A 27,744-nucleotide genomic window follows, 5' to 3' on the forward strand; every position below is an offset into this window, starting at 1 on the left:
GAACCGAATCTCTTTGTAATTAAGTCATATCGTTATCAAATCGCATTTGAATCGCATCGTGAACAGGAGTGAATCGTATCACATCGTATCGACGGGAGCTTCAGTGTATCGTTAATGTATCGTATCGGTGGCAGCGTATCGAGATGCGTATCGAATCGGCCTCAGTGGTGGAGATATACAACCCTAGTGTATAGGTACCAACATAAAAAGAGGAGTAAAGCAATATATTAAGCGGTAATATATATATTTGAGCATCAAAGATGTTCAATGAAACCCACATAGTTTGAAACAACGTTCACAACACACACAGCCAGTGTCACAACTAAGCATAAAGTCCGCTAGCCTAATGCTAAACGGGCTAACAGAAATTAGCTATCCAGAGTCTGTGGTCAGTTTATAACGTTTGTTAGGAAATTTGCTCCGACGTTTGTTGTGGGAGTCTGAGGAAGCTGCAACCGGACAACTCTGACAGCTGGACACATTTATTGAGGCTGCTGCACTACTGCATTTATTTGGTAGCTACACCGGTCACTACTTCATTTATTTGGTAGCTACACCGGTCACTACTGCATTTATTTGGTAGCTACACCGGTCACTACTGCATTTATTTGGTAGCTACACCGGTCACTACTGCATTTATTTGGTAGCTACACCGGTCACTACTGCATTTATTTGGTAGCTACACCGGTCACTACTGCATTTATTTGGTAGCTACACCGGTCACTACTGCATTTATTTGGTAGCTACACCGGTCACTACTGCATTTATTTGGTAGCTACACCGGTCACTACTTCATTTATTTGGTAGCTACACCGGTCACTACTGCATTTATTTGGTAGCTACACCGGTCACTACTGCATTTATTTGGTAGCTACACCGGTCACTACTGCATTTATTTGGTAGCTACACCGGTCACTACTGCATTTATTTGGTAGCTACACCGGTCGCTACTTCATTTATTTGGTAGCTACACCGGTCACTACTGCATTTATTTGGTAGCTACACCGGTCACTACTTCATTTATTTGGTAGCTACACCGGTCACTACTTCATTTATTTGGTAGCTACACCGGTCACTACTGCATTTATTTGGTAGCTAGCTGGGCAACATGATTGGTTAACGAGCTGGGCAACATGATTGGTTAACGAGCTGGGCCGACATGATTGGTTGCAGAGCTGCGGTGGTCGATGAGGTCATTACTCTCTCGTCCGTCACTGCAACACAAACTGATGGTTGTTGACCACACAGCCGCCTGTCAATAACCTCGTTAAGACCGCTCGTCAAGTCTCCTCTGATTGGACGGCAGCCAGACCACAGAGTCTCCTCTGATTGGACGGCAGCCAGACCACAGAGTCTCCTCTGATTGGACGGCAGCCAGACCACAGAGTCTCCTCTGATTGGACGGCAGCCAGACCACAGCACTGATGTGAGCTGTAACGAAGACAGAGGATCAATGATCAGTTATGAAGAATAAACTCAGGTTTCATTTCAATCAACATGGAGACGTTCAGGCCCCGAACTGTCCCTTTAGTCTGTCTCTGTCTTTGTTTTTGTCCTCATCCTGTGTCTGTCCTCAGTCTGGTAACAGACGTGGTTGTCTTTAAAGACCCCCTCCCATGAAAATCGTGTTTTTCGTGCTTTTCACATGTTCCTGTGGCATTTTTCTTGTGTTAGAGCACGTAGCAGCAGTAAAAGAAGTGCAAAATTGCATTTCTGAGTTTTTCTGCCTTCAAACTGCTGTGAACCAATGGCAGACTCAAACTGGCAGTTTCAGGGAGACTGGAGCTGACGTGTCACAGCTCCAGGGGAGGGCACTATACTATACTATACTACTACTACTACTACTATACTATACTACTACTATACTACTACTACTACTACTACTATACTAGTGCTACAAGCTGCCGCCCCGCTCTGCATCTGGCTCAGAGCTGAAAGGCTTGGCAGCTCGGTGTAGCTGTCAAGGTATAACAGGTATAGCTCACCTGGTAGAGCAGCTTGCACCGTGAGCAAGGACTATGTTCCAGTCTGAGATTGAATCCCAGTGTGGAGTTTTACGCTAAACGCGCTGAATCTGTAATTGTACAATGCGAGGAGGTGGCTGGGCGGGTGCAGAGCAGAGCAGTCTCCGCCCACCCTCCAGAGGTGCATTGCTAATGAGCTTGTTTTAAAATGACCAAAAAGGGTCGCGGGAGGGGGACTTTAAAACTGTCTTCAACATGGACTCCTTCCTGTCCTCATCCTGTCTCTGTGTCTGTGTCTGTCCTCAGCCTGGTGGCCGACGTGGTCGTCTTTAACTCAGTCTTCAACATGGACTCCTTCCTGTCCTCAGCCTGTCTCTGTCTCTGTGTCTGTCCTCAGCCTGGTAGCCGACGTGGTCGTCTTTAACTCAGTCTTCAACATGGACTCCTTCCTGTCCTCATCCTGTCTCTGTCTCTCTGTCTGTCCTCAGCCTGGTAGCAGACGTGGTCGTCTTTAACTCAGTCTTCAACATGGACTCCTTCCTGTCCTCATCCTGTCTCTGTCTCTGTGTCTGTCCTCAGCCTGGTGGCCGACGTGGTCGTCTTTAACTCAGTCTTCAACATGGACTCCTTCCTGTCCTCATCCTGTCTCTCTGTCTCTGTCTGTCCTCAGCCTGGTAGCCGACGTGGTCGTCTTTAACTCAGTCTTCAACATGGACTCCTTCCTGTCCTCATCCTGTCTCTGTCTCTGTCTGTCCTCAGCCTGGTAGCCGACGTGGTCGTCTTTAACTCAGTCTTCAACATGGACTCCTTCCTGTCCTCAGCCTGTCCCTGTCTCTGTGTCTGTCCTCAGCCTGGTAGCCGACGTGGTCGTCTTTAACTCAGTCTTCAACATGGACTCCTTCCTGTCCTCATCCTGTCTCTGTCTCTCTGTCTGTCCTCAGCCTGGTAGCAGACGTGGTCGTCTTTAACTCAGTCTTCAACATGGACTCCTTCCTGTCCTCATCCTGTCTCTGTCTCTGTGTCTGTCCTCAGCCTGGTGGCCGACGTGGTCGTCTTTAACTCAGTCTTCAACATGGACTCCTTCCTGTCCTCATCCTGTCTCTGTCTCTCTGTCTGTCCTCAGCCTGGTAGCAGACGTGGTCGTCTTTAACTCAGTCTTCAACATGGACTCCTTCCTGTCCTCAGCCTGTCCCTGTCTCTGTGTCTGTCCTCAGCCTGGTAGCCGACGTGGTCGTCTTTAACTCAGTCTTCAACATGGACTCCTTCCTGTCCTCATCCTGTCTCTGTCTCTGTGTCTGTCCTCAGCCTGGTGGCCGACGTGGTCGTCTTTAACTCAGTCTTCAACATGGACTCCTTCCTGTCCTCATCCTGTCTCTCTGTCTCTCTGTCTGTCCTCAGCCTGGTGGCCGACGTGGTCGTCTTTAACTCAGTCTTCAACATGGACTCCTTCCTGTCCTCATCCTGTCTCTGTCTCTGTGTCTGTCCTCAGCCTGGTGGCCGACGTGGTCGTCTTTAACTCAGTCTTCAACATGGACTCCTTCCTGTCCTCATCCTGTCTCTGTCTCTGTGTCTGTCCTCAGCCTGGTAGCCGACGTGGTCGTCTTTAACTCAGTCTTCAACATGGACTCCTTCCTGTCCTCATCCTGTCTCTGTCTCTGTGTCTGTCCTCAGCCTGGTAGCCGACGTGGTCGTCTTTAACTCAGTCTTCAACATGGACTCCTTCCTGTCCTCATCCTGTCTCTGTCTCTGTGTCTGTCCTCAGCCTGGTGGCCGACGTGGTCGTCTTTAACTCTGTCTTCAACATGGACTCCTTCCTGTCCTCATCCTGTCTCTGTGTCTGTGTCTGTCCTCAGCCTGGTAGCAGACGTGGTCGTCTTTAACTCAGTCTTCAACATGGACTCCTTCCTGTCCTCATCCTGTCTCTGTCTCTGTGTCTGTCCTCAGCCTGGTGGCCGACGTGGTCGTCTTTAACTCTGTCTTCAACATGGACTCCTTCCTGTCCTCATCCTGTCTCTGTGTCTGTGTCTGTCCTCAGCCTGGTAGCAGACGTGGTCGTCTTTAACTCAGTCTTCAACATGGACTCCTTCCTGTCCTCATCCTGTGTCTCTCTGTCTGTCCTCAGCCTGGTGGCCGACGTGGTCGTCTTTAACTCAGTCTTCAACATGGACTCCTTCCTGTCCTCATCCTGTGTCTCTGTGTCTGTCCTCAGCCTGGTGGCCGACGTGGTCGTCTTTAACTCAGTCTTCAACATGGACTCCTTCCTGTCCTCCATCTCGTCCTTCCTGAAGAAGATTCCCGACCACCGTCCGTCCGGTCTGGACCAGCTGATCCGTCCCAAGTGTCGAGTCCTCCACTACCCGGTCCACTTCCCCGACGTCAGCAGGTCGGTGGGGGGGGGGGGGGGGGGGGGTTGTCATGGAGATGTTTTCTGTCTCTGGGCCTCTGACGGCTGGGGGGGGTCATGGAGATGTCATGTCGTCATGGTGATGTCTTCTGTCTCTGTCTGACGGCTGCAGCTCAGTAATCTAATAGAGATCGATCAGATTCAGCAGGGCTGTCACATCCATCATCAGGACGCCACTTCAGAGTTCCTTCCTCTCCGCTCCGCTCTCAGTAGCTTCTCTATGCTAACAGTGGCTAACGCTAGCTCCTTCAGGCTAACAGTAGCTTCTTTATGCTAACAGTGGCTAACGCTAGCTTCTTTATGCTAACAGCAGGACACCACTTCAGAGTTCCTTCCTCTCCGCTCCGCTCTCAGTAGTTTCTCTATGCTAACAGTGGCTAACGCTAGCTTCTTTAACAGTTAGCTCCTTCAGGCTAACAGTAGCTTCTTTAACGGTAGCTTCTTCAGGAGCGGTGTGACCTTCATGTCTCTTGTTTAGTCAGACAGAGGTGATGATGTCATCACACTGATCACTGTTGATTTATCAATAAGATAATTACCCCCACCCCCCCCTCGGCCCTGTTTTTACTGCCTCCAGTCCAACATCTAATTTCTGAAATGGATTATTGAATCAAGTTTCCCAGAGGCCTCGGAGGCAGAGACATCACCGTGACAACCACATGGAGACAGGGACGTCCAGCTGTGTTTCTATCAGCAGCTTCTCTGTCTGTGGCGAGGCGTTCAGGGACCTCGTCTAACTGACTCCTCTTCTCTTATTGTTCTCAGGCTGCTGCCGAAACACAAGCTGCTCCTCCAGCAGCCGGGAGAAGCTCCGCCCCCACGGTGAGGTCACCTGGTCTCACCTGGTCTCACCTGGTCTCACCTGGTCTCTGTCTCACCTGGTCTCTGGTCTCTGTCTCACCTGGTCTCTGTCTCACCTGGTCTCTGGTCTCTGTCTCACCTGGTCTCTGTCTCACCTGGTCTCTGGTCTCTATCTCATCTGGTCTCTGTCTCACCTGGTCTCTGGTCTCTGTCTCACCTGGTCTCTGTCTCACCTGGTCTCTGGTCTCTATCTCATCTGGTCTCTGTCTCACCTGGTCTCTGGTCTCTGTCTCACCTGGTCTCTGGTCTCTGTCTCACCTGGTCTCTGTCTCACCTGGTCTCTGGTCTCTGTCTCATCTGGTCTCTGTCTCACCTGGTCTCTGTCTCACCTGGTCTCTGTCTCACCTGGTCTCTGGTCTCTATCTCTCTCAGGTCTGAGCAGCAGCAGCAGGATCCACCTGAGTCCAGCTGTGAACCAGGTCCAGACCAGACCCTGGACCCTGGTCTGGACCCTGGTCTGGACCCTGGTCTGGTCCCTGGTCTGGTCCCTGGTCTGGTCCCTGAGGACCGGCTCAGGCCTCTGCACATCGTCTGGCCCCACAGGTGGTGAGTTCGATTCCTGATCTGGTGTTGTAGTCAATTCAATTCAATATCTTTATTGTCCACAATGTGGAAATGTGTCTTTGGCTTCACCACTTACAGTACGCATAAGACCACATAAAATACAATACAATAACACACAATAAATAGCATAGCAAAAGAATAAAAGAATAAAAGAGTAAAAAGGTGATATACAGAGCTTCCTTGTTGGGTCTTGAACCCACAACCTCTGTCACCAAGAACCAGCTGCTAACTCACTGAGCTGAATGTCACCAAGAACCAAGAACCAGCTGCTAACTCACTGAGCTGAATGTCACCAAGAACCAAGAACCAGCTGCTAACTCACTGAGCTGAATGTCACCAAGAACCAAGAACCAGCTGCTAACTCACTGAGCTGAATGTCACCAAGAACCAAGAACCAGTGGCTAACTCACTGAGCTGAATGTCACCAAGAACCAAGAACCAGCTGCTAACTCACTGAGCTGAATGTCACCAAGAACCAGCTGCTAACTCACTGAGCTGAATGTCACCAAGAACCAAGAACCAGCTGCTAACTCACTGAGCTGAATGTCACCAAGAACCAAGAACCAGCTGCTAACTCACTGAGCTGAATGTCACCAAGAACCAAGAACCAGTGGCTAACTCACTGAGCTGAATGTCACCAAGAACCAAGAACCAGCTGCTAACTCACTGAGCTGAATGTCACCAAGAACCAGCTGCTAACTCACTGAGCTGAATGTCACCAAGAACCAAGAACCAGCTGCTAACTCACTGAGCTGAATGTCACCAAGAACCAAGAACCAGCTGCTAACTCACTGAGCTGAATGTCACCAAGAACCAAGAACCAGCTGCTAACTCACTGAGCTGAATGTCTAGAGGTGCAATGAGGTGTGTATCTTCTCAAATAGACTCAGGGAGTCAGAGACCAGGCAGCTGTTGTCAAGGCAGATTTCAAAAATGGTCAAAATGTCAGAAATTCTGTTATCTAAACAAAAATCTGATAATACATGGGATCTGGCATGGGGTTGGACATTTCTGTAAGGTTTGGTGAGTTTTCACGCATGGGAAGTATGATTTCCTTGGAAGTAGAAAGAAGAAGATGACACTGGACCTTTGTGCAAAATGTAGTGAGTTTTCGCCCATGGTCCGGTCCAAGCTATTTGTTTAGTTTTTTTAAATTAGAGGCTTGCTGTGATGTCACCATGAGGACATCTGGCATTTTGCTGTGTCATTATCATCATCACCCTTGCTGGGTCTTGAACCTGCACCACAAACCAGCGGTTAACTCACTGAGCTAATTATCTGGAAGTGAGACATGGTGTGTGTCTTCTCAAATAGACTCAGGGAGTCAGTGTCCGGGCAGCTGTTGTGAACGCAGATTTCAAAAATGGTCAAAATGTCAGAAATTCTAATATATAAACAAAAATCTGATAATACATAAATTGCATCTAGACAGCATGGAAATGTTGGTGATTTGTTTTTAATGATAAGTGTTTTGCTTCACAAGAGAAAATGTGATGTTTAAAACCACCACTCTCACATTGACTGCAGTTGTTCCCATGAGAGCAGAATTCAAAATGTTCTCAAAAATTCAGTTTTTGAGATAAAATTCTGATATTTGCCAAACTTCATCAACCATGACTCCAGAATATTCTCTTTTTTTCAGTTAGATTGAAAATGTATTTATCTAGAATTGGATGGTATATGTTTACAGTACCGTTTACAGTCAAACGTTTTCATGCATTGTAGGCTCAATTTTTGACAAATAAAAATCCGAGAAACAAGTTTTGTGGAGGACAGTCTGGAGATGCTCTGTAGCAAGTTTGGTGTCAATTGAGCAAAAATTGTGGGAGGAGATACATTTTAAAAGTTTTACAGTTATTGAAAAAAACAGAGTGATGGACTTCGTCATTTGTAATGAGTTTAAGTGGACAAAAGTTTCAGCAGTATTGAGGTGACAGTTTGGTGAAAGTTGCAAAACTGTAGCATAGGGGTGGGAGAAAAAATCGATTCATATAAATATCGCGAAATCTTTTTTGATGATTTTTAAATCGATTTTTCTAAAATCTTTTTTTTTTTTTTTTTTTTTGGGGGAATTTTTTTTTTGGGGGGGGGGAATTTTTTTAAATATTGTGCAATGTGTATTTGTTAGCCTTTTTACATACAGAGAGTCCAGGCTCCTACAGTGTTTGTGTGCAGATAAATGTAAAAAATGCTAAAGACTAAAAATCATAGAGAGAATCGGCAATATCGTAGAATCACAATTTAAAATCAAATCGCCATCCAAAAAATCGTAGAAGAATCGAATCGGGAGTAAAGCATATCGTCCCAGCCCTACTGTAGCATGTACCGTTGGTTTGGTAGGAATTTTTTAAAGTTTTTCAATTTATACGCTGTCCTTGGAGTTGAGTGAATCTGGCATGGGGTCGGACATTTCTGAAGAATTCCTAGGAATACGATAGGGTCCTAGTAGCTGGGACCCTAATGACCTAGAGACGATTAGAAACTAAAGAGCTGGTGTTTTGAGAAGAGGAGAGAGTGAAGCGGTGGTTTCAGCAGCAGCAGCAGCAGAGAGGTAGCGATAAACATCAACATGTTGTGTGCAGCAGCCGCTCTAATCCTCTGAGTGTTGATGTGAAAGTGCAGCGGTCAGATTTCCAGGTTGAACATGTTTTTAAATCAGATTAGTGGACGTGAAGTGAAGTGGAGCGTCCCGTGTTTTTCACCTTCTCTTGTATCAGTGACAAAGCAGCGCCGTGTAATCTGCTCTCAACTGAGCAAAACACAGATGGATTAGAGCCGTTGCTGCTGCTCGCCGCTCGCCGCTCGCCGTGCTCGCTACACGCTGCTTTTACTCTGCAGGTCGGTGGGACGGACGGAGGATTTGAGCAGAGATGTTCTGTTAATCTCTCTGATTGAAGCTTCTCTCCATTTCATCTGTTTTTATGTTTAATCTGTGTGTGGCCTGGATCCTCAGATTACAGCCCCGTCTTATTGCTGCTGCTGCTGCTGCTGGGGGGGGCAGGGGGGGGGAGAACAGCTGTTCCAGGTGAAGAAGCTGCAGCACCGGAGCTTCATCCTGCCTGGGGGGGAGGAGGGGAGGGGACAGGGGGGAGGAGGGGGGGGGGGCTGAGTGAGAGCTTTATGCTGATCAGGATCAGCTTCTACCTCCAGAGGATTGAGACTCTGATTGAAAAACACAACACATCAAACAGCAGGTGGTGGAGGAGCTGCGGGGGGGGGGGGGGGGGGGGTCATCACATGCACCACATTCATCACTAGGGTTAGGGTTAAAGGACAATTCTGGGCAAATTCACCTCGGGGTTGTATTTTCCTAACATTTTAGGTCTAAAAGAAGGAATCTGAAGGTTTTCAGTTTAATTGCTCCTGTTTTGCGGTAGTTGTGTCTAGGGCTGACCCCAAAAAAATCGAAGCTTCGAAGCTTCATTCGTTGCCATGGTAATCGATCTTTTAAATCCGTGGTCGATTGTTTGTTTTTTTTCCTTTTTGACACCGCTTCTCATCGGCAATTGTTCCATTAAAATGAGTCGGCCACGGGGCGGTGCGTGGCGCAGTGGGTAGAGCGGCCGCCCCATGTAGAGGCTACAGTCCTCGCCGCAGGCGTCCCCGGTTCGTATCCCGCGTCGGGCAGACCTTTCCTGCGTGTCATTCCCCCTCTCTCTGCCTCCCCATTTCCTGTCTATCTCTACTGTCATCACTATCAAATAAAGGCAAAAAGCCGAAAAATATATACTTTAAAAAAAAAAAAAAAAAATGAGTCGGCCACTTGGCATCCTGGGAACCTGCCTGATTGTGGAGATATGCAGTGTTTGTTTGTCATTACTGTGATTATTTCCGCTACGATTGCGCACCCCCCCCACCGGCCGTCGAAGCTTCGATTAAAATCGATTTTATGTCCGCGAAGCTTCAATTATCAAAATATGATAATCGGGTCAGCCCTAGTTGTGTCTGTCCCCGCGTCGCCACGGCAGCGATGATGAATGTGAGCGGATTGAAGTTCTGCTGCTTAGGCTGTTTCCATCCCTCAAAGCCACAGACAGCGTCAGATGGAGACTCAAACATGCAGCCAGAAGTTTATTTACTTCAACAAGCCGACATGTTTGTAAAACTAGATCTAATTCAAAGTCTGGCGGAGTCGAGACCCAAGTTGACGCTCGGTGTGTTCAGGTGCAGTGGGAAGCTCCCGTTGGTGTCAGAAACACAGGAATATCAACTCTGGACTTGAAGCTTCAAGTAAATAAACTTCTGGCTGCATGTTTGAGTCTCCATCTGACGCTGTCTGTGGCTTTGAGGGATGGAAACAGCCTAAGCAGCAGAACTTCAATCCGCTCCCATTCATCGTTGCCGTGGCGACGCGGGGACAGACCATAACTACCGCAAAACAGGAGCGATTAAACTGAAAACCTTCAGATTCCTTCTGTTAGACCTAAAATGTTAGGAACATACAGCCCTGAGTTGAATTTGCTCGGAATTGTCCTTTAAGGTGGGAATCTTTTACTATCTCACGATTCAATTAGATTCTGATTCTTGGGGCTACGATTCGATTCAAAATGGATTTTCGAGTCAAAGCGATTTGATTCCTAATGATTTCTGCTTCAGTCTGTCGGTGTTAGAGGATCCTCATGATCTACTCCAGTCTGCTACAAGACAGAACGACTCAAGTGTCTTTTACACATTTATTGAGTTTTAACGTTTATCCATGCTGAGATGGACTTGTTGAAACTGTTGCATAAAAGCAACATCACATATTGCTGAAGTAAAGTAACAAAATTAAAAGTGCCTCTTTATTTAAAAATAAATAGTGCAGTTAAATGTACTGCCTTTTGAGGCCGACAGCCACACCACATTTATCACATTCATCACTAGTAGGGCTGGGACGATACGCTTTTCTCCCGATTCGATTCTTCTACGATTTTTTTGGATGGCGATTCGATTTAAATTGTGATTCTACGATATTGCCGATTCTCTCTATGATTTTTAGTCTTTAGCATTTTTAACATTTATCTGCACACAAACACTGTAGGAGCCTATAAATGAACATACTCCATTATAAAGTGAACTTAAACCCTTTTCAAAACCTGGACTCTCTGTATGTAAAAAAGGCGAACAAATGCACATTGCACAATATTTAAAAAAGATTCAACAAAAAAAGAATAAAAAAAAAAATCGATCTTTGAAAGAAAAAATCAATTTAAAAATCGTCAAAAAAGATATTGCGATATTTATGTGAATCGATTTTTTCTCCCACCCCTAATCACTAGGGTTAGGGTTAAGGTGGGAATCTTTTACTATCTCCACTTCGATTCGATTCAGATTCTTGGGGCTACGATTCGATCCAAAATGGATTTTTGATTGAAAACTATTAGATTCCTAATGATTTGTGCTTCAGTCTGTCGGTGTTAAAGGATCCTCATGATCTACTCCAGTCTGCTTTACAAGACAGAACGACTCAAGTGTCTTTTACACATTCATTGAGTTTTAAACATGTATCCATGCTTAGATGGAATTGTTGAAACTGTTGCATAAAAGCAACATCACATATTGCTTAAGTAACTAAACTAATAGTGCAGTTAAGGTCGATGTTTTTCTGGGTGAGGGTGAGTGCTGCCCCCTGCAGGCCGAGTGTCTTCCTGTCAGGACGGAGTTAAGTGTTGTCTTCTCCCGTTGTCCTCTCAGAAAACGCCACAACGCTCAGTCTACGTGGTGAAGGTCCGTGGACGGATGCGTGCCGCTACAGACTCACTCAGGAATAATCCGTGTACCCTTCGTTCTTTGGTTTTTCCGCTTCAAAACAAAATAAAAAAAATCGGGAAAAATGTTTTTCTGTTTTTTCCATTTTGAAACAAAAAACAAAAAAAAACAGCATTTTTCTTTTCATGAATTAAAAATGGGAAAACGTAAAATTGTAATATTTAAAATTTGGTTTCTGCAAATTCCTTTTTTTCGTTTGTTTCCAATAAAAGAAGCAGCTGTAGTCAGATGTCAGGCTGTTGCTCTGGTTTATTTAGTTTAATGGAAGAGCAGAGAGCTGAGAGCTGAGAGACGTAACAAACATAGTTATATCTGAGCTTCAGGTTTAGTTGATCTGGATCAACAGAGTCTGGATGTTGAAGCTCTCAGCTCCTCTTCATGTCACCACTGCTCCACCTGCTGGTGGAATACAAACTGCACTGGAGTCGTCATTCACTCATAAGTTCTCATTTTAAATGATGATTAATACCATTGTAGTTGTTGGTAGCCGTGTCAGTGTTGCTGTGGTGATGATGGGATGTCTGCTGCTGACTTCATACAGGCTCTTTCTTCAGACAGGGAATCTAGTTAAGCTAAAAGTTTTACACAACGGAGAGCTAAGTTTAATATAAACGATGACGTTACAACTAAAGTAATAAAAGAGCTTCTTCACTCAATGTGCACAGATAACTGTAAACTACAGGATGAGTTCAGCCTGACTGTAACCTAACCCTGCTGCTGCACTAGATACATCTCCATGGCAACAGATGTTCCTCCGCTGTCGTACAACCGAGTCCCAGCGACGACTCAGACAGAAGAACCGGAGAATCGTCTTGGTTTGGTGCAACAGAAGAAGGGATGTTTCATAATATAGCACGCTACTTTTATTTTATTCTTACACGTCTCTTCTGCCGTCATTTTCATAAATGAGAAAAAGTAATTAGCAGAAACCAAATTATAAATATTTTTATTTTTCGTTTCTTAAACCGAAAAACGCTGTTTTTTTGTTTTCAGTTTTGTTTCAAAACAGAAAATCAGAAAACCCAGATCCATTTTACCATTTTTCTAATTTAGTTTTGAAAGGTAAAAACCAAAGAATGAAGGGTTGTGAGTGTGCATGACGCACGTTGACAAAACTAATACAATAGAATACGATAATATAATATAATATAATATAATATACACAGTCCTCAACGCAGGCGTCCCCGGTTCGAGTCCCGCGTCGGGCAGACCTTTCCTGCATGTCATTCCCCCTCTCTCTGCCTCCCCCATTTCTGTCTATCTCACTATGTGCTGTCAAATAAAGGCAAAAACGCCAAAAAATATACTTAAAAAAAAAAAAGATTACTAAAAATAACTATACACAATATACTGAATTCTAATTAGGATTAAAATAGTAAATATAATATCAACTAATACTAACTTGTATTTCCTTCTTCTAGCGTATTGAAGGATGATGAGTGTATTAGATATTCAGCAGCTCAGTTTGTCCTGCTGCAGCTGCCGTAGCTCCGACTCACAGCTCACTCACCTGATGGTTACCATGACGTCACCACGCCTCATCACATGACCTGATGACTCGTTGACCACGTTGGTCCTCAACACAACAACACAACAACACAACAACACAACAACACAGCGACTTCCTCCTCCAGCTCCAGATGTTGACACAGATGTGTCTCCACCTGAGTGTCGGTCTCCATCTGTTTCTGCAGCGCTCTGATCTCCCACGGCCTCGAACGCCTCCTCACCTCTCTGTCTCTGTGTGTGTGTGTGTCTCTGTGTGTGTGTCTGTGTGTGTGTGTGTGTCTGTGTGTGTCTCTGTGTGTGTGTGTTTCTGCGTTCCAAACAACTCGGAGGTCGGAATTCCCAACTCGGAAATCTCCGACTTCCGACATCATTGCGTTCACGCTGCAGGAACTCTGAAGAAAAAAAACCATGGATACCTGAAGGAGGTTTGTCGTATTGTGGCTCAGAGCTGAATAGGATAAATCACTGCAGCAGTAAATGATGTTTATTCTGGAGGAGAGGAGACGCTGCAGATGAGTGCACATAGAATGTTACAGCCTTGATAACTGTTAAACATTATTTCATCACATACGAGAACTGCAATTTCACACCATACAACAATCACAGCTTAATATAAACGTACTTCATATAGGCTACTGCAATAATACACAACAATATCCTTTAAAACCTCAACAAATAAACTAAAATGTCTAAATTCTAGCCGTTTAAGACGAGAGCTGCCATGTTTTGATGTTGTTGTGTGTGTGTGTGTCTGTGTGTGTGTGTGTGTGTGTGTCTTAGGGAGCACGATAAGAACCCAGAGCTCTTCTTCAACACTCTGTTCAAGCTGAAGGAGGAACATCTGGACTTCCAGCTGTCGGTGCTCGGAGAGACCTTCACCGACGTCCCTGGTACACACACACACACACACACACACACACTCACACACTCACACATATACACACACACACACACACACACACAGAGAGAGACACACACAGGTCTGGTGTTGGTAGTGTAGCTGGTAGCAGCGTGTGGTTTAGTGGTGTAGTGGTTTTGGTGCAGCAGCTGCAGCTCCACATCTGGACCAACAGGAAACTGGATGAAGTCAGAGAGACGATGTGGAGATGTGGAGCTGAGACATGACGGGATTCTACTGGATGCAGAACGATTCCTAAACGGGTCCGCTACGGAACGGCTGCGTACTCCGACTCCGTCAACTCACACCGGCTCCGCCGCACAGCGGGAACACGTGATCTGGCGATAAAGCCGGTTGTAGTTTCCATAAAGTGAACCACAAAATCAATAACAATGAATTTAATCCAGAGGAAACAACTTGGTGCTGACCTGACTTGGTTTTATAATCACTATCTCCTTGTCCGTGGTGTAAACGGGGTGAAATGATGTCTGAAAACCTCAGAGCTGCTGACTTCAGGCCGCTCGCTGCCCATCACAACGTTTTCAAGGTGTAAAGCAGGAAATATGCTCCGCTGTAAACATGGTGTATTTTCATAGGCGGCCTTACCTATGTTTCAACCGTTTCAATTGAAACAGGCCCCAGCCACCAGGGGGGCCCCCAGCTGCCAGGGGGGCCCCCAGCTGCCAGGGGGGCCCCCAGCTGCCAGCCGCCAAGTAAAAGACAGAACAATAATTCATAGGTTTCATCTTATACACACACACAGGCCTACATCCACCACACACACAAACAGCTCTGTCCACCGTGTGGTCACACACTCGACCCCTGATCCGCTCTACAACCTGATGCGCGTATCATGCCACACCGCGACTGTAGCCTACTAGTCGCTCCTAATTAATAATACGGCAGGAAATATCAATAACAACTTGTCTTACCTTTGAAAAGGGCCCGCAAACTATCAATAGACCCTCGTTTTCCTTCTCCCAGTATTATTCCTTTTCTCTTAGCGTTTCTAATGTCCTTTTGTTTTTCCTGCTTTCCTCCTGACGTGCGCCCAGTTGCGTAACCTGATGATTGACGTCTGTCAATCACTTTCCTCCTCTTTTCTTTTTTTCCTCGGGTTAAAATGCCTCCAAACAGGCGATCTATGAGTACGTCCTAACTTAACAGAGAAATAAAACACAGCGAGAGCACAACTAAAATGTGATTTTATTGGCAGCTTATTTACAGATTGTAATAATGGAGGAGACAGCTGTCTGTCTGCTGCTCCAGCACCGCAGCACCGACAGGATCAGCACCTGTAGACGTCTGTCTGTCCGCATGTCTCGTCCCTTCCTTGTCCGTGGTGCTGAAATAACGCGGAGCACTTTGCTCTCATTACTTTTGTTGCCAATTTAAATTTAGAATATTGTTAAAGCCTGTAGTTTTTGACTGTGTTAAGATTCCTGTTCATGTCTGAAAATGTAGCTACATAATGATTTAGCTTTTTGATGAAAACCAACTTCAGTCCTCGTTTTTTCTGCTAAGTCCTGGTTTCTTGCCCTGGTAGTGATTTTAACACTTAATGTGTTGTGCGTACCTGGGATGCATGGATAGTGCGTTTACTGGGTCCTTTCAGGGTTTAAAGTCCCACTCCCACGACCCTTTTCGGCCATTTTAAAACCAGCTCATAAGCCATGCACATTAGCAATGTACCTCTGGGGGGTGGGCGGAGACTGTGCTGCTCTGCACCCGCCCAGCCACCTCCCCGGTTGCTGACAGCTGGACATTGTACAATTACAGATTCAGCGTGTTTAGCGTAAAACTCCACACTGGGATTCAATCTCAGACTGGAACATAGTCCTTGCTCACGGTGCAAGCTGCTCTACCAGGTGAGCTATACCTGTTATACCTTGACAGCTACACCGAGCTGTCAAGCCTTTCAGCTCTGAGCCAGATGCAGAGCGGGGCGGGGGCTTGTAGCACTAGTGCCCTCCCCTGGAGCTGTGACACGTCAGCTCCAGTCTCCCTGAAACTGCCAGTTTGAGTCTGCCATTGGTTCACAGCAGTTTGAAGGCAGAAAAACTCAGAAATGCAATTTTGCACTTCCTTTTCTGCTGATATGTCCTGGCTCTAACACAAGAAAAATGCCACAGGAACATGTGAAAAGCTCAAAAAACACGATTTTCACGGGAGTGGGTCTTTAAGCATCAGCGACACATGGGCACATAGCTGGCAAATCATTTTATGTTTAACATAGGGCCTCATATGAAATATTGAAACGGGCCCCCAGATGCCTAAGGCCGCCACTGTGTATTTTATTTTGAAAATTAACCGGGTGTTTTATTTTGTATTTTGCCCGCGATTTCCTGTCATACAGGACCTGCTCTGTGCTGCTTGATGCGCCGATAGAAGCTCTGCGTATGTGTTGCCCCGGCTGCCGGATGCGACCTGGAGTCGGTGGACGCTCACACAAAAAAAAATTCCCCCGCAAATGACCGACTATATTTCACCAAAGACCGACGTCCCGTGGTAAAACTAGTCCCGTGGTAAAACTAGTCCCGTGGTAAAACTAGTCCCGTGGTAAAACTGGTCCCGTGGTAAAACTGGTCCCGTGGTAAAACTAGTCCCGTGGTAAAACTAGTCCCGTGGTAAAACTGGTCCCGTGGTAAAACTAGTCCCGTGGTAAAATTAGTCCCGTGGTAAAACTGGTCCCGAGGTTAAACTGGTCCCATGGTAAAACTGGTCCCGAGGTTAAACTAGTCCCGAGGTAAAACTAGTCCCGTGGTAAAACTAGTCCCGTGGTAAAACTGGTCCCGAGGTTAAACTAGTCCCGAGGTAAAACTAGTCCCGTGGTAAAACTAGTCCCGTGGTAAAACTAGTCCCGTGGTAAAACTAGTCCCGAGGTTAAACTAGTCCCGTGGTAAAACTAGTCCCGTGGTTAAACTAGTCCCGAGGTAAAACTAGTCCCGTGGTAAAACTAGTCCCGTGGTAAAACTGGTCCCGTGGTAAAACTGGTCCCGAGGTTAAAACTAGTCCCGTGGTAAAACTGGTCCCGTGGTAAAACTAGTCCCGTGGTAAAACTAGTCCCGTGGTAAAACTGGTCCCGAGGTTAAAACTAGTCCCGAGGTAAAACTTGTCCCGAGGTAAAACTAGTCCCGTGGTAAAACTAGTCCCGTGGTAAAACTAGTCCCGATGTAAAACTAGTCCCGAGGTAAAACTGGTCCCGTGGTTAAAACTAGTCCCGTGGTAAAACTAGTCCCGAGGTAAAACTAGTCCCGATGTAAAACTAGTCCTGTGGTAAAACTAGTCCCGAGGTAAAACTAGTCCCGTGGTAAAACTAGTCCCGAGGTAAAACTAGTCCCGTGGTAAAACTAGTCCCGAGGTTAAAACTAGTCCCGAGGTAAAACTAGTCCCGAGGTAAAACTAGTCCCGAGGTAAAACTAGTCCCGATGTAAAACTAGTCCTGTGGTAAAACTAGTCCCGAGGTAAAACTAGTCCCGAGGTTAAAACTAGTCCCGTGGTAAAACTAGTCCCGTGGTAAAACTAGTCCCGTGGTAAAACTAGTCCCGAGGTTAAAACTAGTCCCGAGGTAAAACTAGTCCCGAGGTAAAACTAGTCCCGAGGTAAAACTAGTCCCGATGTAAAACTAGTCCTGTGGTAAAACTAGTCCCGAGGTAAAACTAGTCCCGAGGTTAAAACTAGTCCCGTGGTAAAACTAGTCCCGTGGTAAAACTAGTCCCGTGGTAAAACTAGTCCCGAGGTTAAAACTAGTCCCGAGGTTAAAACTAGTCCCGAGGTAAAACTAGTCCCGTGGTAAAACTAGTCCCGTGGTAAAACTAGTCCCGTGGTTAAAACTAGTCCCGTGGTAAAACTAGTCCCGTGGTAAAACTAGTCCCGAGGTTAAAACTAGTCCCGAGGTTAAAACTAGTCCCGAGGTAAAACTAGTCCCGTGGTAAAACTAGTCCCGTGGTAAAACTAGTCCCGAGGTTAAAACTAGTCCCGAGGTTAAAACTGGTCCCGAGGTAAAACTGGTCCCGTGGTAAAACTGGTCCCGTGGTAAAACTAGTCCCGTGGTAAAACTAGTCCCGAGGTTAAAACTAGTCCCGAGGTAAAACTAGTCCCGTGGTAAAACTAGTCCCGTGGTAAAACTAGTCCCGTGGTAAAACTAGTCCCGTGGTAAAACTAGTCCCGAGGTAAAACTAGTCCCGAGTTTAAAACTAGTCCCGTGGTAAAACTAGTCCCGTGGTAAAACTAGTCCCGAGTTTAAAACTAGTCCCGTGGTAAAACTAGTCCCGTGGTAAAACTAGTCCCGTGGTAAAACTAGTCCCGTGGTAAAACTAGTCCCGAGGTAAAACTAGTCCCGAGTTTAAAACTGGTCCCGAGGTAAAACTAGTCCCGTGGTTAAACTGGTCCCGAGGTTAAACTGGTCCCGAGGTAAAACTGGTCCCGAGGTTAAACTGGTCCCGTGGTAAAACTGGTCCCGTGGTAAAACTGGTCCCGAGGTAAAACTGGTCCCGTGGTAAAACTGGTCCCGTGGTAAAAATGGTCCCGAGGTAAAACTGGTCCCGTGGTAAAACTGGTCCCGTGGTAAAACTGGTCCCGAGGTAAAACTGGTCCCGTGGTAAAACTGGTCCCGTGGTAAAACTGGTCCCGAGTTTAAAACTAGTCCCGTGGTAAAACTAGTCCCGTGGTAAAACTAGTCCCGAGTTTAAAACTAGTCCCGTGGTAAAACTAGTCCCGTGGTAAAACTAGTCCCGTGGTAAAACTAGTCCCGAGGTAAAACTAGTCCCGAGTTTAAAACTGGTCCCGAGGTAAAACTGGTCCCGTGGTTAAACTAGTCCCGAGGTTAAACTGGTCCCGAGGTAAAACTGGTCCCGAGGTTAAACTGGTCCCGTGGTAAAACTGGTCCCGTGGTAAAACTGGTCCCGAGGTAAAACTGGTCCCGAGGTAAAACTGGTCCCGAGGTAAAACTGGTCCCGTGGTAAAACTGGTCCCGAGGTAAAACTGGTCCCGAGGTAAAACTGGTCCCGTGGTAAAACTGGTCCCGTGGTAAAAATGGTCCCGAGGTAAAACTGGTCCCGTGGTAAAACTGGTCCCGTGGTAAAACTAGTCGTGTGGTAAAACTAGTCCCGTGGTAAAACTGGTCCCGTGGTAAAACTGGTCCCGTGGTAAAACTGGTCCCGTGGTAAAACTGGTCCCGTGGTAAAACTGGTCCCGAGGTAAAACTTGTCCCGAGGTAAAACTAGTCCCGTGGTAAAACTAGTCCCGTGGTAAAACTAGTCCCGATGTAAAACTAGTCCCGAGGTAAAACTGGTCCCGTGGTTAAAACTGGTCCCGTGGTAAAACTAGTCCCGAGGTAAAACTAGTCCCGATGTAAAACTAGTCCTGTGGTAAAACTAGTCCCGAGGTAAAACTAGTCCTGTGGTAAAACTAGTCCCGAGGTAAAACTAGTCCCGTGGTAAAACTAGTCCCGAGGTTAAAACTAGTCCCGAGGTAAAACTAGTCCCGAGGTAAAACTAGTCCCGAGGTAAAACTAGTCCCGATGTAAAACTAGTCCTGTGGTAAAACTAGTCCCGAGGTAAAACTAGTCCCGAGGTTAAAACTAGTCCCGAGGTTAAAACTAGTCCCGTGGTAAAACTAGTCCCATGGTAAAACTAGTCCCGTGGTAAAACTAGTCCCGAGGTTAAAACTAGTCCCGTGGTAAAACTAGTCCCGAGGTTAAAACTAGTCCCGAGGTAAAACTAGTCCCGAGGTTAAAACTGGTCCCGAGGTTAAAACTAGTCCCGTGGTAAAACTAGTCCCGTGGTAAAACTAGTCCCGTGGTAAAACTAGTCCCGAGGTAAAACTAGTCCCGAGTTTAAAACTAGTCCCGTGGTAAAACTAGTCCCGTGGTAAAACTAGTCCCGTGGTAAAACTAGTCCCGAGGTAAAACTAGTCCCGAGGTTAAAACTAGTCCCGTGGTAAAACTAGTCCCGTGGTAAAACTAGTCCCGAGGTAAAACTAGTCCCGTGGTAAAACTAGTCCCGAGGTTAAAACTAGTCCCGTGGTAAAACTAGTCCCGAGGTTAAAACTAATCCCGTGGTAAAACTAGTCGTGTGGTAAAACTAGTCCCGTGGTAAAACTAGTCCCGAGGTAAAACTAGTCCCGAGGTTAAAACTAGTCCCGTGGTAAAACTAGTCCCGTGGTAAAACTAGTCCCGTGGTAAAACTAGTCCCGTGGTAAAACTAGTCCCGTGGTAAAACTAGTCCCGTGGTAAAACTAGTCGTGTGGTAAAACTAGTCCCGTGGTAAAACTAGTCCCGAGGTAAAACTAGTCCCGAGGTTAAAACTAGTCCCGTGGTAAAACTAGTCCCGTGGTAAAACTAGTCCCGAGGTAAAACTAGTCCCGTGGTAAAACTAGTCCCGAGGTTAAAACTAGTCCCGTGGTAAAACTAGTCCCGTGGTAAAACTAGTCCCGTGGTAAAACTAGTCCCGAGGTAAAACTAGTCCCGTGGTAAAACTAGTCCCGTGGTAAAACTAGTCCCGTGGTAAAACTAGTCCCGTGGTAAAACTAGTCCCGAGGTAAAACTAGTCCCGAGGTAAAACTAGTCCCGAGGTAAAACTAGTCCCGTGCCAATCTGCATCTCAGTAATTGAGGGGCATGTTTTGTTTTTGTTGTTTTTATTGTTTTATTGTTATGTTATGTTTTATTGTTATTGTTTTATTGTTATTGTTTTATTGCGTGCCTTTTCTACTTCTTCCCCGGGTGAAACCATAGCTACTGTAGCCTACGGGTTGAAACATGGAGGCTGCAGTGGAAATTCTGAGCAGCATCTTCGAAGGCGTTTTAGGTGCAAACACACGGCTGGTATCGCTGCTGGAGAGAGACCCATTTAAATAAACAGCTCACATCCATAAAAAGAGAGACATTTAGGAGGATTGAGATGGACGACGGCGGCTTTCAACAGGCTGAATACAGACGCCATGACGGACCGTTACTGCAACAACACCTGCACTGTTGTGAAGTCACGTTGCTGCTTTGACATTTTATAATCCCGTGCGAATAGAATAGGGCTTTATAGTCCGTAAAATCTGGTAGAAGTTTGTGTTCTCTGGTCAACTAGTTCTCTAGCTGAGTCTGAGCCTCAGGCTGGACGTCTTCACACAGGAGGAGAAACTGGAACTAACTGGTTCAGCTGTCTAAAGGGAGGTTTAGTTTTACTTTATTAGTTATTGCATTCATTTATCGAGCATAAAAACAAAAAATAAATTAAAACTCATAAAAAATAATGACAATACTATAAGTCTTGAATGAAAGGGGCAGAAAGAAGAGAACTTATATTGTCTAGCCCTGGTTACAAAGAATTCATTCACAAATTAGATAATTAATACCTACATGAAGGGACGGAGAGTTACTCTGTAGTGTCTGTGAGACAACCACAAGAGTCTCAGGGAGTTTGTGCGATTAATGTGCAATGTCCCTGATCCTTAAACCTTTAAATAAATACATAAAAAAGGAGAAGAAACAATAACTAACTGGTTCAACCGTCTAAAGGGGAGGGGGCGGGGGGACAACAAAGTCTCAGTGAGTTTGTTCGACCTTTAAAGTTGTGTTGTATCAGAGGTCAGAGGTCAGGCTGCCTCGGCCTCCAGACACGTTTTAATTGATAAAACACACCGTGTATCATCAGCTGATGATGCTATAATGACTCTGTGTGTGTGTGTGTGTGTGTGTGTGTGTGTTAATGTAATGAACACACACACTCTGAGATATTGGGCAGTAAAGGTTTAGTGCGGCATAAACACACTGACGGTAACTCAGCTGATTAGCCGCTGCAGCCAATCACATTAGAGCTGCTTTAATCGACTTTGATTTTGTTAATAGGGTCAGAGTATCGATCCTCCGCTTCACCCCTCACCTGCACGCTGTGTGTGTGTGTGTGTGTGTGTGTGTGTCTCTGTGTGTGTGTGTGTGTGTGTGTGTGTGTGTGTGTGTGTGTGTGTGTGTGTCTGTGTGTGTGTGTGTGTGTGTGTGTGTGAGTTCATAAACGTCCACATTCATAAACATCATCTCGTTTCTGTTTCTCATCGTTCAGTCTGACGTCTCGATCTGATTTAGAACGACTGCTGCTTTATGGTTTAATCTCATCATCTCTACACACACACACACACACACACACACACACTGTAATTAAAGGGATAGTTCAACATTTAGTCAAATTGTTCCCATTGCCATAATCCCTATAGTCATAGCAGTAGGTTCGTTACCTTTAATTGTCGGTGCAAGCTGTTTTTAGGGTGATCGTTTAGGATTCATTTCTCAGTGTTTTAATTATACACTGCAAAAACTCAAAATCTTACCAAGAACATTTGTCTTATTTCTAGTCAAAATGTCAAAACAAATCTCATTCTACTTAAAATAAGACTCATCACATTAAAAGCAGCTTGTTTTTAGACACTTTTTACTTCTTTCAAGCAGATTTTCACTTAAAATAAGTAGAAAAATCTGACAGTGGAACAAGTTTTTCTTTCTTATTACAAACACACAAAAAAAACTTGCTTTCACTGGCAGATTTTTCTACTTATTTCAAGTGAAAATTAGTTTGAAACAAGTGAAAATGATCTAAAAACAAGTTCATTTTTAGGTGATGAGTCCTATTTTAAGTGGAAAGAGATTAGTTTTGACTAGAAATGAGACATTTGGACAAGAAATAAGACAAATATTCTTGGAAAGATGTAGACTTTTTGCAGTGGAGGCTCATTATGGGATTTCTTGGTTTCCCTCATCATCAAACTCATCAAAAACACAATCCAACAACTCCACAACGCTCTGGTGGACAAGTTGTGAGCTGCACATTCACCACGCTATGAGATAATAACACAACGTTACCACACAGAGTTGTTGTAGAGGGAAATTCAGAGACTGATGATGAAAAACTGTCCCTGAAGGCAACGTGCATCAGCGGTTTTGCATGAAACGATTCTTCTACGATGTTTTGGATGGCGATTTGATTTAAAATAAAATAAATATTAAATTGTGATTCTACGATATTATATATTATATTGCCGATTCTCTCGATTTTTAGTCTTTAGCATTTTTAACATTTATCTGCACACAAATACTGTAGGAGCCTATAAATTAACATACTCCATTATAAAGTGAACTTAAACCCTTTTCAAAACCTGGACTCTCTGAATGTAAAAAAGGCGAACAAATGCACATTGCACAATATTTAAAAAAAAAAAAAAAATTCTCCCACCCCTAGTATTTGATGAGTTTGATGAGGGAAACTCTGAGCAGCTCACGGCTCTGCTCCGCCGTTCTAAAAATAGCTTGCACTGACAATTAACTCTTTCGCGACCACACTAATTCCTCAGCACATCCGCTCAGGACCACATGTTTTTGGCTATTTGTTTACTTTTATCTCACGTCGAACCGAACTCTGTACATCACCTAGAAACAAACGGTCTTCACGTGGTGGCAGAGTGACTTTCCAACGTGCTCCTCGAAAAAACGGCGAGTTTTTCCGCCGTTTCGTTCGTGAGTACGAAGTAGAAGAAGAGAGCTGGGTTTCTCCAAAAACGGAGCTCCCGCTCTAGTTTCAGAGAAAAACGCACTTTTGTGTCAAGTGGCAATCTGCTCATTTTACCGCTACTCTGCAGTGTGGCGTCTCCCAAATCATTTCTACGGCTAAATAAATATATTTGTAGGTAAATCTGGATTAAACTCAAACAAAACCAAGATCACACAGTTTATAAAAAACATTATGTTTTGATTGTAGTTTAAAACATTTTTACATATCAGAGGAACCATATTCACACACGGGGACCTCACAGTGTCTATTATCATAATCTGTAAAAAAACGGTTTTGACGAGTTTACTCGTCTATGGTCGCGAAAGAGTTAAAGGTAACGAACCTACTGCTATGACTATAGGGGTTATGGTTATGGGCCAATTTAACTAAATGTTGAACTATCCCTTTAAGTGTTAATAGTATTTCTCATTACTAATACAGCTGATGGTGAGTTCAGGTTCCTCTTCTGTTACACTGTGATCTCTCTTTACAACGAGACGCTGTGATGGCAGCTCTGACCTGTGTGTGTGTGTGTGTGTGTGTGTGTGTCTCTGTGTGTGTGTGTGTGTGTGTGTGTGTGTCTCTGTGTGTGTGTGTGTGTGTGTGTGTGTGTGTGTGTGTGTGTGTGTGTGTGTGTCTCTGTGTGTGTGTGTGTCTCTGTGTGTGTGTGTGTGTGTCTCTGTGTGTGTGTGTGTGTGTGTGTGTGTGTCTCTGTGTGTGTGTGTGTGTGTGTGTGTGTGTGTCTCTGTGTGTGTGTGTGTGTGTGTGTGTGTGTGTCTCTCTGTGTGTGTGTGTGTATCTCTGTGTGTGTGTGTGTGTGTGTCTCTGTGTGTGTGTCTCTGTGTGTGTGTGTGTGTGTGTGTGTGTGTGTAGAGGTGTTTGCCGAGGCGCGGCGGCGGCTGCAGCACCACATCGTGTCGTGGGGTTTCCAGTCCAGTCGGGACCGGTTCCTTCAGGTCCTGTGTGAGGCCGACGTGGTCGTTTCCACGGCCAAGCACGAGTTCTTTGGAGTCGCCATGTGAGTACAGACACACAACCACAACAACACAACCACAACTAGGGATGTCACAATTACTTGTTTTCACAATTAATCGTGGTATTTAACGCCACAATTATTCCTATTATTCCTAAATACTGTTACTTTCCCAGAAAGATGATGTTGGACGGCCGATGTGGCGCAAAAATAAAGGTACAGGGTATCCGCGGGGTCTTGAAAAGTATTAGAAGGTGATAAGTCAATTTTTGGAAAATTAAGACCCTTGAAAAGTATTAAAAAGTCTGACATCTCGAAAACCATCACATGTATGACTCTGACTAGGGCAGCCTTTCTCAAAGTGGGTGCCGCGGCACCCTGGGGTGCCGTCTGACTGCGTCAGGGGTGCCGTGAAAAAAACTTCTGACATTTCATAGAATACATTCTTTTTACATATAGGCCTATGCAAAGGGGCCGTGTCCACCGGACGCCCTTTTAACCCGCCCTCGGCGGAAAAAAAGCTCTCGGGTCGGGGCTTCTCTTTTTTTGTCGCGGCGCTCAGAGCGCTCAGAGTTGAAATAATCAACTTTTGGAACAGCGCCGCACTTATCAAGCGGCTCGGACGTGAGGCGGCTCGTTTCAGCAGCGTTCAGAGAGAGAGAGGGAAAGGGAGGGAGAGAGAGAGAGAGACCGCTCCGTGGACACAGCCGTTGGTCACGGGCGCTCAGAGCAGTAGGGGCCGTGTCCACCGGACACAGGACGCTATGAAAAAAATGCGTCGTACAGACAGGCACACATCACGAGTCACCCCCCCTCCTCTCTCCAGTGGATCTGTGTCCGCTCTGTTCCGACTCCGGTGCATTTGATGTATAAAAACACTCTGCAGTGACACGGTAGAAACTCTCTGATTGAGAGAGTCAGAACGGAGCGGAGACGCCGGTGGATTCATTTGAGCGCGTGCCTGCGCGCTGCGCGCATGTAGACCTTTCTCTCTTCCTCTCACATTGCGGATTATTGTGTGCGTGTGCGTGTGTGTGCATATGTAGGCTACAGAGGCACCTATGCACCCTGCATTTACAGTTTGTATTATGCTCTGTTAAATAATACTGTCTCATCTAAATAAACAGGACATTTACATTTAGGCTATGCAGTGTTATTTTGAATTACATTTTACACAGGGGTGCCCTGAGATTTTATTCACTTTTGAAAGGTGCCCTGACTGAAAAAAGTTTGAGAAACGCTGGACTAGGGTTTCATTTTAAAGCTTATTTTCTAATCTTTCCATTGATACCAAAATCTCAACTTTGAAATTTGGGGTCACTGTGACTCATTTTGATGGATCAGGTCACATATCGTCATCACAACCACACACTGTTATCAAACCGTGCAGCACTAGTGTGTGTGTGTGTCTATGTGTGTGTGTGTGTGTGTGCGTGTGTGTGTGTGCGTGTGTGTGTGTGCGTGTGTGTGTGTGTTGATGTGACATGAACAGTCGACCATCACAGAGTTTCTGCTGTTTGAAGCAAAGCTGTGACTCCTCCAGGCTGCCGTAGGTGTGTGTGTGTGTGTGTGTGTGTGTGTGTCTGTGTGTGTGTGTGTCTCTGTGTGTGTGTGTGTGTGTGTCTCTGTGTGTGTGTGTGTGTGTGTGTCCTGCAGCCAGACTTCAGTCACCTGGGCGACGCTCTGATCTCCGTCTCAGTCAGGTGGATCGGCGCCGTCGGCCAATCAAACGCTGCGCTCTCTGAGGAGCAGCGGCCAATCAGACGCTCCGATCCGTTTCATGTCGCTGCGTCTGTAGCTGACCCAGAGTGTGTGTGTGTGTGTGTGTGTGTGTGTGTGTGTGAAGTGTGTGTCCCTTCAGGTCAGGTTGTGTTTGTCTTTGATCCAGAACCTGGTTGCCATGGAGCCCAGCAGGAGTTGTTGTGTTGACTCAGATGAAACAAACTCTGAGGATGACGTCATACTAGCAGCTACCATTAGCATGCTAGCAGCTACCATTAGCATGCTAGCTGTTAACACGCTGCAGCTATGTTCAGAGCAGCAGGTAGCACAGTTAGCATGCTACTGCTGCTAACATGCTGTAGCTTGTTAGCATGCTAATGTTCAGAGCCGTAGATATAAACACGTAGATGCTGCATCTACTCATTCAGGCACGTTGTCGCGGCCGCCATCTTGGGAGGGAGTTCCCTGTATATATCTATGGTAAAAACACAGATGACGTCATGATGCATGTCACGAACGGCAGCACGAGGTAAAACATAACATAACAAAACGCAATGGGCAGCAGCGTCAGAGGCTACGTATATACATCTACGTGTAGATGGTTCAGAGCAGCAGGTAGCACAGTTAGCATGCTAGCTGCTAGCTCCAGTGTTGTATAAACTGAGCTCCGTTCATTTAGGGGCCGTGTCTCCCAGCGCTTAGTGTTTTTAGCGCTCTCTCTCTCCCTCGTCAGAATGCAGCTGTTGCTAGGTTACAGAACGAGTCCTCTGACAGTGTTCCTGCCTTGTTTAATGTCAACACGACAACGAGTGTCAGAAATACACAGCAGCGTTAGCATTGGACCCTGAGGTCGGTCGACCTTCATGATATGAACCGAGCCACGTCTCATTGTGTTGCTGTGGTAACGTATGTCCCGCCCCTTCTTGATTCTGATTGGTCCGTGCGGGGAACAGTGACATTGACGAGCGCTCTGAGCGCCGCCACAAAAAGAAGCCAGAGGAGCGCCGAGGGCGTTTTACCGCCGAGGGCGCTGAGCGCTGTGAGCAGCCAACTCAGTAGGGTCTGAATGGAAAGTAACTAAGTAATAGTAACTAACAGCTGAGTGATCTGGTCTGAGCTGTGAATTTGTTCATTTCTCTTTTATATGTTTGTGTATTTGGTTGGTTGAAGGTTGGAGGCGGTTCACTCAGCAGTTAGTTACTATTACTTAGTTACTTAGTTACTCTGGTATCTGGTGTGTGGTTCCAGGTTGGAGGCGGTTCACTCAGCAGTTAGTTACTATTACTTAGTTACTTAGTTACTCTGGTATCTGGTTCCAGGTTGGAGGCGGTTCACTGCGGCTGCTAGTTACTATTACTTAGTTACTTAGTTACTTAGTTACTCTGGTATCTGGTTCCAGGTTGGAGGCGGTTCACTGCGGCTGTTATCCTCTGTGTCCGCGGGCGCTCGTCTATCCAGAGATCTTCCCAGGTAGGGAGCTGATGATGATGATGTCACTGATGACGTCACTGATGATGTCACTGCTGATGATGACATCACAGCTCAGCCTCTCCCCCCCCCCCCCCCCTC

At 45.8% G+C, this 27,744-nt stretch overlaps 1 protein-coding gene across 1 annotated transcript in view; it reads left to right on the plus strand.

Moving 5' to 3' along the window:
• The window catches only part of qtman (queuosine-tRNA mannosyltransferase), a 42,706-nt gene that overhangs the window by 12,776 nt on the left and 2,186 nt on the right, over window positions 1-27,744 (plus strand). Inside the window, exons 4-9 of the mRNA XM_085772873.1 lie at window positions 4,174-4,347; window positions 5,134-5,190; window positions 5,602-5,775; window positions 13,831-13,940; window positions 24,354-24,498; window positions 27,575-27,645. Of these exons, the coding sequence (XP_085628999.1) occupies window positions 4,174-4,347; window positions 5,134-5,190; window positions 5,602-5,775; window positions 13,831-13,940; window positions 24,354-24,498; window positions 27,575-27,645 (731 nt within the window). The remainder of the gene's footprint in view (window positions 1-4,173; window positions 4,348-5,133; window positions 5,191-5,601; window positions 5,776-13,830; window positions 13,941-24,353; window positions 24,499-27,574; window positions 27,646-27,744) is intronic.

Source organism: Trachurus japonicus, unplaced genomic scaffold, assembly GCF_045865225.1.
Source record: "Trachurus japonicus isolate A0001 unplaced genomic scaffold, Traja_1.0 AP031020.1".
In the NCBI taxonomy this organism is placed as follows: domain Eukaryota; kingdom Metazoa; phylum Chordata; class Actinopteri; order Carangiformes; family Carangidae; genus Trachurus; species Trachurus japonicus.